This window comes from Toxorhynchites rutilus, chromosome 3, assembly GCF_029784135.1.
Source record: "Toxorhynchites rutilus septentrionalis strain SRP chromosome 3, ASM2978413v1, whole genome shotgun sequence".
NCBI lineage: Eukaryota > Metazoa > Arthropoda > Insecta > Diptera > Culicidae > Toxorhynchites > Toxorhynchites rutilus.
In genome coordinates, this window is record NC_073746.1 from 125,724,574 (window position 1) to 125,744,225 (window position 19,652).

The window sequence follows — 19,652 nt, forward strand, 5'->3', positions numbered from 1 at the left end:
CAAAACGGAATTCATGGAAAAATGACGACAAATTCCGTAGGAAATTTTTCACCCGTCACGCTTCACATAATTCGCAAGCGGGCCGACGCGCGCTATCAAACGAACAATCACCGCCAACAAATGGGCTTGATTATGAAGTGCCTTCGGGTTCAAGGCTCTGTGCAGAGGATGCTACCGAGATTAAACATTATCCGTTTGCCGCGTGTTGGCGGTACGAACCATGTATGTAGTCATAGTTCTCCGCCGGATTTTCCGCCGTTTGAAACAGTTCCATCGCTCATCCGGTGATAGAGCGTTTAGTGTGCGGCGTAAAATTTCCGCGAACCTGAATTAATCAGAGAATATGGCATTATGGATGATATGAAATCGCATTATTTTGCCGCTTCTAAGCCGCTGCGAAAAGCCATCTGTTGACAACGTACCATTGAAAGCCGCAAAATAAAGAGGAGTGATGCTTTCATACGCAAATAAGTTTAAAATAATGTTTTCGTTTTGGAAAGATTTACGAAATGGGAAGCTAAATTCGCGAAGCGGAAAGAAATACGAGTGGAGTTGATTATAATTTTATACGGAATGCTTTTATTCCATGCTAGTATGGGCTTCTGTCTGTTTGATACAATTATATTGAACCTAAATTTTAGAATAGCTAAATGTACGGCTAAAACCGTGTTTTTCTTCTTCATAATCCAATATTTTCCGTTTTCGATTGCTTCTTGCTGGAAGAAATTTATCTAAAGTCGATGAAACCACAATATGTGCTGTTTTACATTCAAACTATGCAATGAAAAGAAGATAGATCAAGATAACATATCGCACGCTAATGATATTCAAAATTTTATTTGAAAAGAAATGAACAAATAAAATAACTCTATTTTTTTGGAAAAAATTGCTCTAGAGCAGAGAATCTCAAACTATTTTGGACAGAAGACCCCTTTTCCAGATTCGACCCCCAAAAACTTTGTGGTTGGTCAGTGAGTAAACTTGATGTCATTTTCTCATCAATAAATAGACATAAAGTTCAGAAAATATCAAATGTAATTACTAATTATTACTACAAGTTTCACATTTCAATACTTTCCACTAAAATATTAGTTATTTTTATAACGAATTGGTTCAGGTGACACAACTTATAAAATATCTTGTCGACCCCGAATTATCCAATGTTTCGAACAGAATTGTAAGTACAAGATATATTTCAGTTTTGAAAATGCTTCTAGGTATCAACAAAATTAGTCTTCTAACAATAAAACTTGGATATTTTGTGAATAATGTCTAGGGAATAGTTCATTCAAGTAGTTTGGCGTGAATTTGCTATAAACGAAAAAGCAGAACAACGAGTCGCACTGAAACTTCTTGTGTTAGAATAGAGCACTTTCAAATGAAATCGACAAATGACAAAACATGAGTATTTATGATTTCAATGAAAGTTTGTATTCCGTTTGGGTTGGAGGAAATATGAGTTTTTTACAGCAATTGGGATTTTTTTTTGACTCAAGTGTAACTTTTGAATAGGGCGTATCGATCTTGGTAAGAGCCATCTTTGATAATTCATATCTCAAAAACTATGAGTCGTACCGAAATTATGTCTTAGAAAGAGTTACGGAGTATTGATGTTAAAACGTGAAAAAAATGTGCACTGAAGAAAAAAATTAGTTCCCTTTTTTATTTACAAAAAAAATTAATTTGCAGTATCTAAAATATGTATTTTTTTATTTAATTTTTTTTATATGAAATAGAAGTCATGTAAAAAATTTTAAAAATAAGTCGAAGATGGTAAAACTATTTTTGACGAACTTTGTGGAACATCGAATTTTTATTAATTTTCGAAGCTTCGAATTTTTGTATGTTAACAATAATTTTTAGCCACAAATTATAAATCCTGATTTGATTCAAAATAGAAAAGCTCTTTATCAATGTCCTTCTAAATGCAGCCATATTCGAGATATTTAAAAAGAACATTTCTAATTTATTGTATTTTTTGATTTAATTTTTTTTTTAATTTATATACAGTCATTCCATACCAAACCGATATAGTGGTTCTCAGATTTCTATGAAAAGTGGTAGTTTTTTTTATTGCAAAATATTAGACTCATTTTTTTAATTTTTTCGTTAGGGCGACCATTTCCATTTTAGAGTGGTCCGAAAATTCAACTTTTTCCACTTTTTCCCAAAAATGACATTCTTTGAAAATTCATAACTTTTCAACCATTGAACCGATTTAGATGATCGACATATCAAATTTAAGCAATTGAGCTAGCCTTTTATTGAAAACTGTTGAACTTGGAGAAGAGATGGGTTTTATTCTCGTGATTATTGATTGTAACCGATTTTTTTTTTGTTTTCATGACTTTGGGCGCCCTTTAATAATCATATCTCAAAAACGAAAAAATAGCATCTCTGATATCGATATATGTTATATAAAAAAATCCTCAGCTTTCAAGAAAAAATATAGCGCCCTCTTGTCCAAAACCATGAAACCAAAAAAAACGGTTACAATCAATAATCATGGGAATAAAATCCATCTTTTTCGCAAGTTCAATATTTTCTAGGCTAGCTCATTGTCTTTAATTTGATATGTCGATCATCTAAATCGGTTCAATGGTTCAAAAGTTATGAACTTCTTAAGAAAGTCATTTTTGGGAAAAAGTGAAAAAAAAATATTTTCGGACCACCCTAAAATGAATGGGCATCATGAGAAAAAGGAAAAAATACGGGTCTAATGTTTTGCAATAAAGATCAAAATTACCACCTTTGACGAAAATCTGAGAATCACTATATTGGTTTAGCATGGAATGGCTGTATATGTTATTTTTATTTATTTTTTTATTTATCATATAAAATAGAAGTCATATACTGGCGTTCTACGCTTAGTTGTCCCATGTTACTCATCGACAATTTTCACTTTTCTTCAACAAACGATGTTTTTATGCATAATCTTCTGGAAAAACACAAAAAAACTTATTGTTTGTTCCCAGTATTTAAAAAAATAACCTCAAGTTCAATTGTCCCATGTTGATATTCTAGGCATAACTGTCCCACTATGTATTTTTTGTAGATCTATAATAAATGAATCGATTCAAGTACAGGAATGTTATGTGCATTATTCATATAATAATATAAACTGCTAGGAGTGCTTTTGAAAGAAAAGGGTCATCCATATACCACGTACACTTTCAGGAAAAGAGGAGATTTGGTCAAAGTATACGATTTGTAAAAAAATCCAGAAATGCATGCATCAAGAGAGAAGAAGAGAAGGACTGAATTGACTGAAAATGAACTTACGTGGTTTATGAATAGCCCCAATTGGTATAATCTAATGGAAGTGTAATGTGTAAATTGAATGTGACGGCAGCATAATAAACATTGAAATACTTTGGTTTTTAAATTTTTTTAAAATTTTTATCATTTTATCATTTTAAGCTCTATCACATGGTAAATAAAACGCTTTGTAAATGGAGAAGTATATAAGCATTAATTTGTTGGCATGTTCTCGAAAAAAACCTTCTTAGCTTCTGGAACAACTGGAAGTATTGCTGCCAATAACAATTTCTTCCGTTGCTTTTGAATTCCTCTCGGAGCTTTTTGCCACTTCATGCTGCCATCTAACGAAAAGTGACAAGCTGCAAGCATCTTTTGCTGTTTCTTAGATAGCAAAACACAATAATTCAGTTGCTTGCTGTCAACAACATCAGAATAGCCGATATCATACCGACCTTTAGCAATTCTGACCCGTCTAATATTCTCAATATATGGCAGCGGATTTAATTTATTGAGAGTGTATTGAGTAACGGCAAATTCAGTTTTAAAAAAATGTATGCTCTGCATGTCCATCACATCGACGCGCTTCTTGGCCCCTCCAACAGCCTTTATGAAATCTTCGAAATCCACTACTTGGTCGTGTCGCATGGCAGTTTCAACAGCAGCATGAAAACTGTCGGTCGCCATGAACGTATGACTGGATTCGAAGTATTTCAATACAATCTCCTTAACGTCAACTTTATCGTCGTTCAATAGGAGAACAAGATGTAGGAAAAAGCTCCAGTACTGATACTAGGGATACTACATTACTATATACTACACACTAATGCCACTTGCTACGGCACCAATTATGTTTACTTTTTTATGCTATGACACTGTCATTTTACGCATAGTTCTTAAATGTTACTTTTTGACAATTTTCACTTTTGCTTCATAAAAGAATATTTTTATGCATAATCTTTTGGAAAAACACAAAAAACTTATTATTTGTTCCCAGTATTAAAAAAAACAAAATCAAGTTCAACTGTCCCATGTTAATATTCTACGCATAACTGTCCCATCATGCATTTTAAACCCCTAATCCACCTAGATTGCTTCAATTGAGGGAATCTCTTCACATTTCATTAAACAATAGCTTAGTGCTTATAAAAAATCCGGTGTATTGCTAAACTGAAATGCTTGAAGCTTCTGCTAGACAAATGTGTTAGAAAACTTTGATTGCTTTTTTCTCAGTTGCTGATTTTGGAACATGGGACAACTATGCGTAGAACGGCAGTATAGAAAACTCAAAAAAAAAGTCTAAGTTGGTAAAACTATTTTTGACGAACTTTGTGGAACATGAATTTTCGAAACACCGAATTTAAAAACATATATATGTTAGTCCTTGTTTCGCATTTTTTATAATATTTATAAGAGTTCATTGGCTTCAATATGATATGTCGATCATATAAATTGGTTCAGTGGTTCAAAAGTTATGAGTTTTTGAAAAAAAGGTATTTTTGGGAAAAAGTGGAAAAAAAATATTTTTCGGACCACCCTAACATGGGAATGGACATCCTAATAATAAAAATAAAAAAACACAGTAAAGAACAAAATCACCACCTTTTGACAAAAATCTGAGAACCACTATATCGGTTTGGCATGGCTTCCTATTGTGTTGCTATTAACACGTTGAGCCCCGTGTCGGTCCCTAAGGACTGACGTTGAGCTATTCGTTCAAAAAAACTCGAATCACTGGGACTGTAGCTGTAAAACACGGTCTTCAAAATCAATGTGCCTGGGAGAAGCCGCTTTGCAAATATATGCAAGCTGCGAATACTTTTGTACTCGCTTGTCTTTGTGTAGACCGGAATATGTTTCCCTTAAACGTACTTCTAAACTACGAAGCCTGGAAAAATCGTCGTTTCAGATACTAGAGGTGGATGAACTTTCGCATTTCGAGAACTACGTAAACATGTGAGATGCAATAACTTCAGGGGGAAATGTAAAATACAATGATCGATGGACAATTCATCCGTTCACGTATTTTGGTAGTCCGAGGCATCATTTCAAACGTAAATGGACGGTCATCAAATTTACTTGAAACGAAAAACAATCTTTTACAATGCATGAATTGATCTTACATGGCAACTATTCAAACCTTTTACTTACAAAGCAAATATGTTGAATTCAATATCAAAGATATAACCCACCCATTTTTTTTCGATTGGGCGGAAATGTGTTTTTTTAGTGTAATCGACCTTACTGTCACGGTACCAATGAAGCATCTCTCAACTGCAGTAGCAGCTTTCCAGATCTTGCCACAACTACACCGGATCTTTATGAGTCTTAATAAGACATGGAGATATCCCTATACCATATATATATGTCCATTGTCTTGTTTGTGACGAGAATATTGGTTTTCTGTTCACAGCTAAAAATCCCTTGCCAAATCAAAAACTTCCTGGCAAATTTATCAGCGGAAAGGAACTTAAATTTGCTGGGGATATCTCCTCTGGCAGTGGCCTTATAGAATTTCTGGCCTGGGAGCTGTCCAAATCCATCGTCACGTACGTTTCGCCACCCATCAGCATACATCCTTCGTACTTCGTCAAAACCTTGTTGTACAACTTTCCGGTGCGTCTTTTGACCACCAGATTTTGTTTGCCTGCAGGCACAGTACTTAGGTTAGAGTTGGTTTTTTGGCGATGTCGCAGTCCGAAAGTCCCGGGTTTACCTCGATTATTCTCAATACCTTCAACCTCAGCTTCCGATCGTAAGTTCCACTAAGACGCATTCTCTGGCCCATCCAAACAACAGTCGCGGGGTAAGTCGGCTTCCTTTTCAACTTACCCCGCATTTCAACCTATACGGTGTACCTTAAACACATATTTTTGAAATAGAAATTATGAATGAAAATCACCCTTTTTTATATCAAGTACTCTATGTATAGAGTAACATGTAATATGTTTTCAAAAGCTATGAATAATAAAGTGATTTAATAGAAATATCAGAAAATTTTTATGAAATTGATATATAAAAATGATTCAGTAAGGGCTATATATTTTCGCATACAGCTTACACATCAAATTTGTTTCCGTCCGATTGCTATTTTACAGCGATGAGACACGCAAAAATATAAAAAAATGGCTTGAAAATTAATTTGCACATCCATCGGTACATTGAAGAGTGAGCAAATTGTCGAATTGCCCAAGGGATAAACATATAACTAGCGATGGACAAAGTTTTAAATAAAATTGAGAGCTGCACAGCAAATCAAAACTAGTAATATCCGTTGAAAGCTTTCAATGTCATGTCCTATCACGAAGCTATAGAGACAAATGCAATTTATGAATAAAATTGGTTTATCTATACCGCGAAGCAAACAGGCGTAGTTTATCGTATTAACGTTCCTTCTCCATTGGTTTTTTTTCAATCATGACATGATGCTGCTTCCCTTGAGTGAGGGTTGTCTATCAACGTCATGTTATCACATCCTGCCTGATTCTAAATTGGCTCCTGGAAAAGCGGATTTTTCTGTCTGTCGTGTCACGATTGCTGTTACAACGTATCTGGTTTTTGCTTTTCACAATTTTAAAGAGAATCAACGCGTTTGGTTGGAAAATGTCAGTTAGTTACATTGTCATCAAACGCATCTCGCAGTTCATTTTCAGCGCACACTACATTCTAACTGCTACTCATTGAAATAAAAACAGAAATAAAAGTTTCCCATCCAGTTGCTCTATAAATAACAAGTTTAGTGCTGATAAACATACGGTCACCGAAAAACTAAATGAATGAAACTTTTGTCGTATGCTGCATGTCGATTAACGCAAGTCGGGAAAAGTCATCCCAACAAACATTAAAGAACTTCATCGAAACATCAGCACCAGAATTGGGATAGCAAAAAAATTAACAAATATTGTTCTACCAAAAAAATCATTGATGCCAAACAAATTGAGTTGAACTTTTTTAACAGCGAGCCACGTATTGGTGGTAAATAAATAGTGCAACAAAAACTTCTTCTTAACTTCCACTCAGAAGATTCTAACATTCATCGAACATATTCAATTCGCTTCGGAAACACTGTGAAAGAGAACAAACATAGACATGACTACGCCACAAAGTAATGCTTGCGATAGTTTAGTTCAGCTAACAGATCTAATAAATTGCACTTTTGCACGCTAGGTAAAACAGAACGAGTTATTCTCCAATTTTTTAGTGATACTCCTCGCAATCTCTACTGAGCTTTTCTCTGTCTCACCTCTTTCCTTTTTATTACGATTATAAACACACTTTGTGAAATCACCCTATAATAAAAAGCATAAATTATTTGCACAAAAAAAAAAGAGAACGCAATCGAACTTTTTTCCTCAATTCTCAATTACGAACAAAAGTAAATTCCAATAATCAAACGTTTCCTCTCGCAAATTAACCTATATAGTTTGAGGCGAGTGGCCGCTTTGTGATCCACGAGTAGCGAGTAGTTGGAATGTGATTTTATTCACACTAACTTTAGCCTCACTCCCTTCGGAATGTAAATCTGCTCCGAATCTTGTTTTAGCTTAGATCTGGAGAGAATTACAATCATTCTCAATTAACTTCCGTTTTCTTCCATCAAGCGAAGATTGCAAAAAGGCCACATACTAATATCAATTTTTATTGTATCTTCTCTCTTCCCCCCAACCCTTTCCGTTTTGCCAAACCCATGGCCAAACACTCACTTCCGAAAACGCAACCAACAGGCGCCTAGCTGACGAAGACGATGAACTATCCGAAGTGCAACCCGATGCCGTTCCGCCGGAGGTCCGGGAATGGTTAGCGTCGACATTCACCCGCCAGCTTGCCACCACCCGGAAGCGATCCGATGAGAAGCCTAAATTCCGCTCGGTGGCCCACGCCATCCGGGCCGGAATCTTTGTCGATCGGATCTATCGGCGCATTTCCAGCACCGCGCTGATGCAGTTTCCGCCCGAGGTGGTCAAGGTGTTAAAGGTGAGTTTACTGTCTTCGAAATGTGTAAGTGTAATTTATTCAAATCGTGATCTATGACTATGTTACTTTATTCTATGGTTTGGTTTCTTTGTGCTTGATTTTCTATGCGAAATGTTATGAAGTTGTAATCTTAGCTTTGAGCTGAATTTGAACTTTGCTAGACCAAATATAGGATAAAAGTGTTTTGTGCTGAGAAGCTTCGATGTCGTTGACATTCCCAAATTCCTCTAAGAGTCTTATGTTGTCAAAACAAATAGAAGAGGATGTGATTCTCAAGGGACTTTCATTTGTTTTGAAAGATTGTTTCGAAAGCGAATAGTGTGGATTTACAACAAAGGTGCGTGGAAAAAAACCTTGAAGTAAGTGGTATATCCTTACGCACCGTTTATTTGACTGCAGCGCTCCTAGTGTTCGTATCTGGAATGTTTTGTTCGAGTTTTGAGATTTTCCCTCTTTCAGTGCTGAAAAGTTCGTCAGTATTCATTTTGTTTTAAAAGAATTATACTTGATGGAAGTCGCGAACCGAACATTATCTTCGAATACCCACATCGGAAATCCGACATGGTTCAAAATCGCGAAGTCGTCGAAATTGGCTTAATCAATTTCAGTGAGCGTTATGATCAACAGGATCAAAGGCAGCGTCGTAGAGGAACTAAGAATCAGTAGCTGCAGTTGAAGGTTTACTATTAGGGCAAACACAGGACTGACGGATTGCCAGATAAAGCACCGTCAAGAAGATTCGTGGATTGGATTTTGGATGAATTTTCCGAAAATGATATCAATTCACCCAACTGGGCGAAATTGAAGCCCAATTGGAAATATTGGGCGATTGTCAAGCAGAAGTTGAAGAAGTATTGGTGGTGAAGAGGTGGTGAAACAGAACGCAGTTTCAGGTTATCCAACAGATTGTCCAAAATATGGTGTTCGAAAAAAAGTTCGAGAAAATCCAAATCGGAATATGTTCGCAATATTTTCCTACAAACTGTAAAAAATGGCCTTAATTCTGTATACTCAACATTTTTTGAAATCATTCAAATGGTTACGAGACAGATCCATTTTTTCGCGTCCAGATATTGAATGACTCAAGTCATTCAAATGTCAAATTTTCTGAAAGGCGTGAACCTCAACTTTCTGGACAGCATTAACCCTTTAACGGGTACTGGCAACTATATCGCCATCAATGATTTTATTTTTTTCTCTTCTTCAACAATGATTTATCACTTCTAACCTTATCTGGTAAATTGTTCTGATGTCTAGCACATGCCTGATTTTTTTGAGCGCGAAAAAATCAAAAACTATTCATTTTGGAGCCATTTTCGTGTTAACAACACCCAATTTAGAGCAGCAAGAGCAAATTTCAAAGTCATTGAAAAACAGTCAATACATATGAACTGTTGAGGACCTGTTGAGTTTGATCATGAGTTTTATTAGTTGTTTTCGTTGAAACCAACATCAAAAATTCAAAAAAAATAAAAAAATCATTTTTACCATCAAGTGTTTTCCGCTAGCAGGGTAGTGGCAACGATATTGCCACCATTTTTTCAATGTTTTCGATTGTTTTGCGAATTGAAAAAAAATTATTTCAAATGTCTTAAAATTGCATGACACGTCGAGATCTAGTGTCATCTCGAAAAAAAATTACTGCAGTAATGCCTTGCATTACTCGTCGAGATTTACAGTTATCTCGAATTTTTTTTGCCAAAAAATCTTTTTTGGCACTTGGTCGTTTTTCCGCCTGAAAAATAATTTTTTGACAAAAAAAATTCCCTTAAGTCATTTAGCATCGAAAAAAATTCAATCTTCCAAATTTCATTAACCCATTTTATACCAAGCGTTCGAAAAATCGAACAGCAACTTTCATAATTTTTCATGGCTTTGGGAAGCAACCATATGGTAATGTTTTGGCCTCAAATGATAGCTTAGTTTCTTAGCTACAACTTAATATCTATTTCATTCAATTTTGTATAACTTTATTGGGCAAAAATTAGGTTTAAAGCAACTATATGCGGTAAGTACATAACCTAACATAACCTAACAAAAAAAATCTGGTACACTGAATTCTTTTTTTACGCGGCTGATGCGTGCGCGTAAAGGAAAAAGCGTAATTTCCGAGCGAATTGCGTTATTTTGAGAGAATCGCGTAAAAAAAGATTACCCCATCACCGGCGCGCGCTCATCACACCTAACTCACACACGCTCTCGCAGAATTTCTTTTTTTAACCAACCAAATTTTTTGTTGAAGACCCCGATTTCCTATGCTCTCTCCTTGGGTGATTCTTTGATTTACAAAAAAACCAAAACTTGATCGCTTTGCGCCGCTCTCCCTTAAGTTCGATTAAGATTAAGGATATTTTGCATAGAGTGTTTTTTCGAGGCGGTGAACATTTTTGATGAGGTAACTTTTTGAAATTCGGGACTGCGAAAAACGTAATCAATGTTTTCTAGCATATTTGTCTACCAGAAGCTTTCAAAATTTCAGTTTAGCAATACAGCGGGTTTTTTTATGAGCAGTGAACTATTGCCTAATGAAATGTGAAAAATTCGCCTCACTTGAATCAATCAACCTTGATTACGGATTTAAAAATTCATGGTGGGACAGTTATGCGTAGAATATCAACATGGGACAATTGAGCTTGATGTTGTTTTATGAAATACTGGGAATAAACAATGAGTTTTTTGTGTTTTTCTAGAATATTTTTACGCATAAACATCGTTTTATGAAGAAAGTAGTGATCTGCAACACTTTAGCAGAATATTAATTTCATTATTATTAAACATTCGCTAACTAGGTGTACACTTGTTCTGTTATTATTTTTTTTTTCGAGAATTAGTTCGTTCTTCCAAACCGGAAATGAGTGCATTAGCCCTGCTGAAAGCGTGACATAAAATTCCTGTACTTATTATGTATCTACAAAAAAATATTTGGCGAGACAGTTATGCCTAGAATATCAGCATGAAGCAATTGAAGCTGATGTTGTATTTTTCTAAAAGCTGGGAACAAACAATAACTTTTTTGTGTTTTTCTGGAAGATTAAGTATAAAAACATCGTTTTATGAAGAAAAGTGAAAAATGTCAAAAAGTAACATGGGACAACTATGCGTAGAACGGCAGTGTAGGTGTAGCAGACAACAATATTGGGAAGAAATGAAAAATCGATTTCTTTCTGTTTTTTTCAAAGATTTTGTAGACTAACACAATTTTTTGACAGTACAATTTAATGTTAGCAAGGAACTTTTTAGCTTTTTAGCCTAAACCCATGTGAATGTTTCATATTAATACGTTCAACCGTTTTTCTCAATCAATCGATCAATGTTTGGACTTGATAAGAGGAGCACTTCATGACAAATTGTACCAGGGGTACATTATTCTTTGCGTACTCCCAAACTGAATGATTATTAACTTTCGTTTTCATGCGTATTGTGTGTTAATGTATTTTGTTTTTGTCCAATACACATTAAAATACAAGTTCCACCAATAATGTTCAGGTCATTTCGGATATTTGCAAAACAAAGTTAACTACGCAATTTCGGTTCTGTGTTATATTTTTACCATTCAGCCTAGTTTTGACAATTTTGACAAGATAGAAATGCAATACATGCATCGGAATTAGGATACATTAAACCATCGCTTTGCCGAGATTCGCTTCGTCTGGCCGAAGCAAGTAAATTAAGAATCTTTGTGATTTTGTGATACCACCGTCTATCATAGCTATCGTGTCATTTTGTTCTTTTTCATAAATAGTTTATCGTAAATGACAAAAAAACACTCGCTCCTACGTCGCAAAACAGTGATTGTATAAAGGTTAACCTGTTGAGATGCACGTGTCTATGTGTCTTTGACCTAAACAAATACTTTTCCTGTTCGAAAATGTATCAATAAAAATGAATCACGTTTTCCACTTAATACAATTAAATAGTTCGCTCCCCCTACATTCCTTCTCGTGATTAGCACTCGGTCGGCGCACCGAAAAGTAAAAACCAAGTCGCGATGATCTCGAGGTTCGTCAGCAAACGGCGCGGAAATCATAGCGATGAAGACCTTTTCGAGGATCCCGTAGTGGTTGAATGATCTGCGAGAATGGAGCGTGACGTTTTCGGACAGTAGTTGGGGGTAAAGAAAAAATGTATTTCTTGTTTAACGGACGGAGTATTCTACATTTCCACTGTCACAAGAATTTAGGATCTAAGTACATCTAGCAATCAACACCCTCGAACTCACCTTTGGAATCCAACAAACGCTGCCGTTTCGCTTCACTGCTATACAAACTGTTGAAGCCGGGCGAAGAGCTGCGATCCCCGAATCCGGTGCTATTCTCCTGTTCCTCCAGAAAGCGATCCATGTGGTCCGTCAGCCCCGGATGGAGGTTGTACTTTTTCTTCTCCAGTCTCGCCTTGCTAGCGAAAATGTCATGTCTTTCGGTTTTCTTCCAGAGGTAATAAAACTGAACGAGCTCTCCCACCGAGCGAGTGCGAACCTGTGCGTTTAAGAATAATATGCTTATCTCAACTGTTGAACCATTTTTGATCACACTAACCTTCGATTGTTGAATCATGTGAAAATCCTTCCCGTGTATCCGCAGCCCATTTTCAAAATTCCTACACTCCTCCTCAGACCATATACTCATCTGCTGATCCGCCACCGGGACCGCATTGATCCGCTTCCGTCTCAGTGCTTCCTCCATGTTGTGTCCACACTGCTGCAGCAAGTACAGACCCTGTTCATCGTCCCTCAAGTGTTTCCCGAGTGGTATCGAGTAAACGGTGTTCGCCTGGGGTGCGCCCGTGTTGTTGTTCGCTCCACTGGTCATTTTCTGCAGGTACTCTACGATCGACTCCTCATTCAGCACCGTCGGATTCCACAGCAACTTGTCCTCGTTTTCGTAAGGCAACGCGTCATCGTACCGGCAAAGACCCTCCGGTATAACCGCCTGAAAGTCGCTCCCCACCATGATGGTCTTCTTCACCTCCTCGTCCGGAATGTAGTCTCCATCTTCCTCGTCCTCACTTTGCGCCTGGGCGTCAACTGGGGGAGCAAAAGAGTCAACGTCGGGTAAAGCATACCTCTCGTAACTGAGTGTGAAAAGTTAGCACAGTTTAAAAAAATGTTTTGCTTTTATTTTATTTCGTAAATAACAATTAAAACTCAAAAAAGGTGTTTTTGATTATTTTTAATATACAAAATATTGCAGCGGACATCCAATGAAGTTTATTGCAAAGTGCGCCAAAATGGGGAAATAATGGACAAAAAAAGTTTTATTTTTTTCAAATAAGTTGGATTTTTGAAAATTGTTGAAATGTTCCTTATAATTGTTTTTAGACCCGGTTTAATGAAAGTACCTATAATTTAGAGGCGAATGAACTGCAAAGTTTAAAGCCTCTTAAAAACAAAGAAACAAACAAACAAACCTATAATTTGCAGTCAAAACGGTGTACGGAAAAATGTTGCTAAAAGCTACCGTTTCTGAGATACAGTGATTTTAAAATGAAATTTACTGAAAGTTCTCAACTTCTGGTCGTTTTCGAATGTTTTTCGAGTGTTTTTTAACCTAGAAGTGAATTTTCCCAAAAGAGTAGATAATTTTCGACTGCAATGCTTTTTTTTGGGCTGATTATTAAAGTGGTGTGGTAAATTTTTATGGCATAAGGTTGGGTAAAAAATATACATTATAGGCCCTATTCCAGAAGACGATACGAGCAGACGCCTCGTCTCGTTTGTTTTCATATTCCAGAAGCCTAGCTCGACTAAAAACAGACGAGTAGCTCGTCTGGCTTGACGACCATTTGACCGCGCTCGCCGATGAATCAGTCAAGTCGTCTAATTTGTTTGATGTTTTTGATCACCTTGTTGATTTAAAGCATCGGCATTCTCCTGTTCCGCCTTTATCCTCAAAAATTGCTCCACAGGTAAACTAGTATTGCATAAGCAATGTATGTTTTCAACTGCAATCATCAAATTCAATTCAGTAATTGCAAGATTTTACAGATTCTCAAATGGGCCTTTTGCAAACAACACAACCAAATGTAAACATTGGACTCATATTCAGGGATGCCAGATAACTGTTTTGAATATATTAACACATTAAGGACCGCACGTTTTGGGGCAAACTTGAACGCTTCATTTGGTCGGATTCCACGAATGAGATCGTTCCCTTCGATGCGGATGAGACGAAGGCGAGCCATCGGTAGGCCTTGTTAAATTCTTGGAAAACCAAGGATTTACACTTTCAAGTGTAGAAAACGTGGGTTATTTCGTGATTCATCCCTAACAGACGGAACACGAAACACGAGAAAACTCGTGAGCGGTCCGCAAAGTGTTAACACGGCACGAAAAGTGTCTTCACATCATATTGAAAGAAAATGAGTAATTCAAAACAACTACTTTATTGGAAATACATATAAATAGATTTAGAACTTGTTAAATCGTTGATTAGGTGAACAAGCATTGGCCCCAATGGATACATAATAACTAAACGTCTGAGTGATGAAACCATATGCTCAAGAAAAAATATCAATGAAACCAATATCGAAAAAAAAATATCGATCGACCAATTTTAAAAGAAAATCTTTTCAGAAAATAATCTTTTGATGTTTGAATTGTTTTAGATGTTACAAATATTACTTATTGCAAAGTGGAACAATATGAAAAAAAATGGTGAACAAAAATAGTTGAAGTTCATGAAATCAATTTGTAAAATATATTTAAATCGATTTAAGATAATGAAACATGTTCAGATCAAAAATAATAATTTAATGAGTGGAGATCGTGTTAAATATTTTTCACAAATTAATGGATTTTTATTCGTGATTTTATTTTTTTATAAACTTATACTATTTTTGTCCGCCATTTGTTTCATATTGATCCACTTTGCAATAAGTAATATTTGTTATGTGCTGCAACATCCAAAACAATTCAAACTTCACAAGATTTTTTTCTGAGGAAATTCTTCTCGAAAAAAAAAAGATTTGTTATATGTCTATTTTTACACAACCTTATACCATAAAAACTAAAAACATAACTTAAATAATCAGCCTAAAAAAAGGATTGCAGTCGAAAATTATCTACTCTTTTATGAAAATTTACTTCTAAGTTAAAAAGACTCAAAAAACATTCGATAACGAACAAAAGTTGAGAATTTCCAGTAAATTTTATTTTAAATTTACTGTATCTCAGAAACGGTAGCATTTAGCAAAATTCCGCTGTAATTTTTTTGACTGCAAATTGTGAGTACTTTCATAAAATCCAATCTAAAAACTAATATAAGAAATATTTTAACAATTTTCAAAAATTCTAACTTTTTGAAAAAATACGAGTGTTTTGTCCACAATTTTTCGATTATGGCGCACTGTGCAATAAACTTGTCCGCTGCAAAATATAAAAAAATGAAAAATAAAAAATACCTTCGCTTTTTGTGTTATTTTTGACATACATTTTTTTAACCGTGCTCATTTTCTTCCATGAAGCCCCAATCATAAAAACATTACGGGAGACACCAAAAGAATTGGATCAACCGTTTCTGACTTATATTTTTCTGAAAATTTTCAAGCAATTTTTGTTAAGGCCCTTCTCGGAAGTAAGGTTGGAGTCAAAATGAAAAACCTATTATGCAATTTATCCTTTTTGGGCATATAGAATGCGTCCGCAAAACTTGAGCCAAATAAAAAAAATATGAAAAAATGAATTACATTTGCGGTGGAACAGCTCAAAGTCAATATCGAGTAAAGGATACCTCTCGTAACTGCGAAACTCACCTATCGGCGCAAACAACTGCCTCAGTTCGGAGTGTTCTTCCACCTCATCTTCCTCGTCGTCTTCCTCCTCCTCGTAGTAGCCTCCTCCGGCGGAGGCAATTTGTGTACTGGAGTAGCTTCGTGCATCGGTGGGCTCTCCGACGGTTTCCGCTTCGTCGTCATCCTCTTCGTCTTCCTCCTCCTCGTCGTCCAGTGGCGCTGTCTTCGAGGCTGTCGTCTGATTTGTCCGGTAGCTCTGTGGGTGTTGTTGTTGCTGCTGCTGTTGTTGTGGGGGTTGTTGTTGCGTTTGTTGTTGCTGAGATTGTGGTTGTACTTCATCGATAGGCATGTTTGTTGAGGTTCTGGAATGATAAATGTGAGAAAAATGTTAATTGTTACTTTTTTTGTTTTTTTTCAGTGTTTGGACGACTGGTCTTTTGACGTGTTTGCGCTGGCTGAGGCTGGCAGCTGCCAGCCGGTGAAATACATCGGCTATGACCTACTGAACCGCTACGGTAGCATCCACAAGTTCAAGATACCCCCAGCCACGCTGGAAACGTTCCTATCGCGCATCGAGGAAGGCTACTGTCGTTTCCGCAATCCGTACCATAACAATCTGCATGCCGCCGATGTCGCACAAACCGTACATCACATCCTATGCCAGACGGGAATGATGCACTGGCTGACCGATCTGGAGATCTTCGCCACATTGCTAGCGGCCTTAATACACGACTACGAGCACACGGGGACGACCAATAACTTTCATGTGATGTCCGGATCGGAGACAGCGATGCTGTACAACGATCGGGCCGTGTTGGAGAACCATCACATCAGTGCAGCGTTTCGGGTGCTGAAAGAGGACGACTGCAACGTGCTGCAGAATCTCTCCAAGGAGGAGTTTCGCGAGCTGCGGTCGCTGATCATTGACATGGTACTCGCGACCGATATGTCCTTCCACTTTCAGCAGCTGAAAAACATGCGCAACCTGCTAACGCTGGCCGAGCCGCAGGTGGACAAGTCCAAGGCGCTCTCGCTGGTGCTGCACTGTTGTGATATTTCTCATCCGGCCAAACGGTGGGACATCCATCACAAGTGGACAATGCTACTGCTCGAGGAGTTCTTCCGGCAGGGCGATCTCGAGCAGGAACTCGGGCTGCCCTTCAGTCCGCTGTGCGATCGTAACAACACGCTGGTGGCGGAGTCGCAGATCGGTTTTATCGAATTTATCGTCGAGCCGAGCATGGCTGTGTGTGCCGATATGTTAGAGATAGTCTTAGCACCGATAGCACCAATCGCAATGAATAGTAGTAATAGCAAGAACAACAATAACAATAATACTAGCGTTAAAGGAAACAATACTCTAAGCGTACCGAACAGTAACAACAACATCAACAACAACAACAACAATACTAGCAATGAAGCAATAACCAACAGCGGAAGCGGGGGTGGTGGTACCGGGGGAGGCGGAGAACAGCCAGCAGCTGCCAGCGATAAACCGAAGCCCAAGCCGGACGTCAAGAACGGAGCCAAACCGGATCGGTTCGAGATCAAGAAGCCCTGGATTATCTGTCTGGCGGAGAATAAGAAGATCTGGAAGGAGCAGGCTCAAAGAGGTGAGTGTCGAAGGACTTTTGTTGCGCTCTCTAATATGCTTTATATACACAATTTTATTCATCGGGATTCTGAGCCAAGCGGGATCTACTCAGAGTAGAGAGGATATTGAGGTTAGACTGATTGTCAAATTCCAACAAAAAAATGATGCAAAAAGAGAAGAAGCAAACTGTCAGTTCTCAGTGATTTAGCTTTTAAGTATACCTTCACATATATTCTAAACCAGGTAAGGTGACACTCTTCTGTCAAGCCTTCTCTCGTTATATATAGAAGACATGACAATGAAGGATCTGATGCTGGTTGAAACATCACATGACAAGCTTAGAGTCAAATGGGCGTCTTCATAGTCAACTGGTAGGGCGTCCAAGGACCATTTCCATTTATTGATCTAGTCTAGTTTTTTTTTTCAAGGCTAGTTATAATTTGAAGCTTCTAGAGATGCTTTTCATGCAAACTTGGAATTGACAGCACCATCTCAGATTGCAGTGAAACGTTGTGAGTGTAAAGACATTGGTAATTTAAGTAACATTGCATACTTGAATTCGCAACAACCAAAAATTAGGAAACTCTTAAACTTTTACAAAAACAAAACAAAACTTTACAAAAATGCAAACTCTATAGTTTTTGAGATCTACAAAATTTTCGATAAAGAAGAAAATGTAGAAAATTGTTTATATTTTCATTTAAAAATATCTTAAAAATATCTAAAAAAAAGCAATTTTTTTTTATCTGTATTATAGTGATTTTCAACTCATTTTTGGCTGGTTCGTCACTTTTTACATCCATTTTTGGAAGAATGTCGGGAGTGAGAATTGAACTCGTGACCTTTAGCGTGAGAGGCATGGATGTTACCACTACGCCAGATCGCCTCCAAAAAAAAGCAATGAAAAAATTTTTTTTTAAATTAAAATTCATTTTTATCAAAAAAAAAACTTTTTTTTATTTTCTGAAGACAAAATTATAGAATAGTCCAAACAATGACCAACAAGTCATCCATACATAAAAAATATAAAAAAACAAAATTGCAAAAAATTTCAAACTATAAGGATTATTAGGCCTACAAAATTTCGGTCAAAAAATGAAATGTAAGAAATCATTCAAATTTTCTTCAAAAATATCAAAAAATTCCTGAAAATGTTTTGTTCATATCCCATACAATAACCAACAAGTCATCCATACATCCGAAAGAAGGATACTGCTACAGGGAATCGTTTTTTTTTTTAATTTAACTAACTTTTTCGTGTTTTCTTTGAAAAAATTACAACTAGTCCTAATTTTGTTTCAGGTTAAGATAGCGATATAGCGTACTCGGCAAAGAACAATATTCAAATATGGACTTTTGTCAAAATAATCCATTTTTTGTCTCTTAGAAAATCTGGAATATATTTATTTTTTGGATAGGGACTCCTGAAAAACTAATGTTTCACTCCCATAATTTTTTTGTGTAAATTCACACAATTGACATGACATGATTCTAAATAGAAAAAAAAATATGCAGAACATGTTAATCGTGAGAATTTACACACAAAAATGTCACTAGTAAAATATTAGTAATAATTTAAAAAAACAACATGAAAAAGCTGTTATTAGAAAAACTCTTTTCCTATAAAAGCGCCCTTTATCCGATGTGTGAATGATTTGTTGGCTATTGTATGGACTATTCATTTGTTTTTTTTTAGAGTTTGAAAGAACGCTATTGAGAAAAATAAATTATTTTTTTTATATTTTTAGAGCATATTTTCAAAAACATGTTTTGATATTTTTAATAAGAATCAAAACAATTTCCCACATTTAATTTCCTGATCATTTTTTGATTTTTTATAGATCATAGTTTTTTGAGTCAGAATTTGTTGTTAAAAAAGTTTGAAAGAACAAAACTTCAAATTGCAAATATGTATAGCTCAAAATCTTCAAGACCTACAAAATAGTGATCAAAGAATAAAATATAGAAAATCTAGAAAATGATAAAAATAATATGAAACCATTTTTTTTAATTGCAATAAAAAAATATTTCAAAAATTAAAATTTATTTTTCCCAAAAAAGTATTTTTCTAAAATTCAGAAAAAAAATTATGAGTAGC

The 19,652-nt window shown here is 36.1% G+C and overlaps 2 protein-coding genes across 8 annotated transcripts in view; one reads left to right on the forward strand and one right to left on the reverse strand.

Moving 5' to 3' along the window:
- LOC129773218 (dual specificity calcium/calmodulin-dependent 3',5'-cyclic nucleotide phosphodiesterase 1A-like) overlaps positions 1-19,652 on the forward strand; it is a 544,686-nt gene that overhangs the window by 503,677 nt on the left and 21,357 nt on the right. For all 6 annotated transcript variants that reach the window (XM_055776805.1, XM_055776809.1, XM_055776808.1 and 3 more), the window contains 2 exons: positions 7,983-8,232; positions 16,379-17,573. In XM_055776805.1, coding sequence (XP_055632780.1) covers positions 7,983-8,232; positions 16,379-17,573 — 1,445 coding nt within the window. The remainder of the gene's footprint in view (positions 1-7,982; positions 8,233-16,378; positions 17,574-19,652) is intronic.
- LOC129773222 (mesoderm induction early response protein 1) overlaps positions 11,766-19,652 on the reverse strand; it is a 46,279-nt gene continuing 38,392 nt past the window's right edge. For both annotated transcript variants that reach the window (XM_055776816.1, XM_055776815.1), the window contains 4 exons: positions 15,982-16,322; positions 12,768-13,255; positions 12,452-12,707; positions 11,766-12,302 (listed from right to left, as the gene is read on the reverse strand). In XM_055776816.1, coding sequence (XP_055632791.1) covers positions 12,256-12,302; positions 12,452-12,707; positions 12,768-13,255; positions 15,982-16,309 — 1,119 coding nt within the window. In that variant the 5' untranslated portion in view covers positions 16,310-16,322 and the 3' untranslated portion in view covers positions 11,766-12,255. The remainder of the gene's footprint in view (positions 12,303-12,451; positions 12,708-12,767; positions 13,256-15,981; positions 16,323-19,652) is intronic.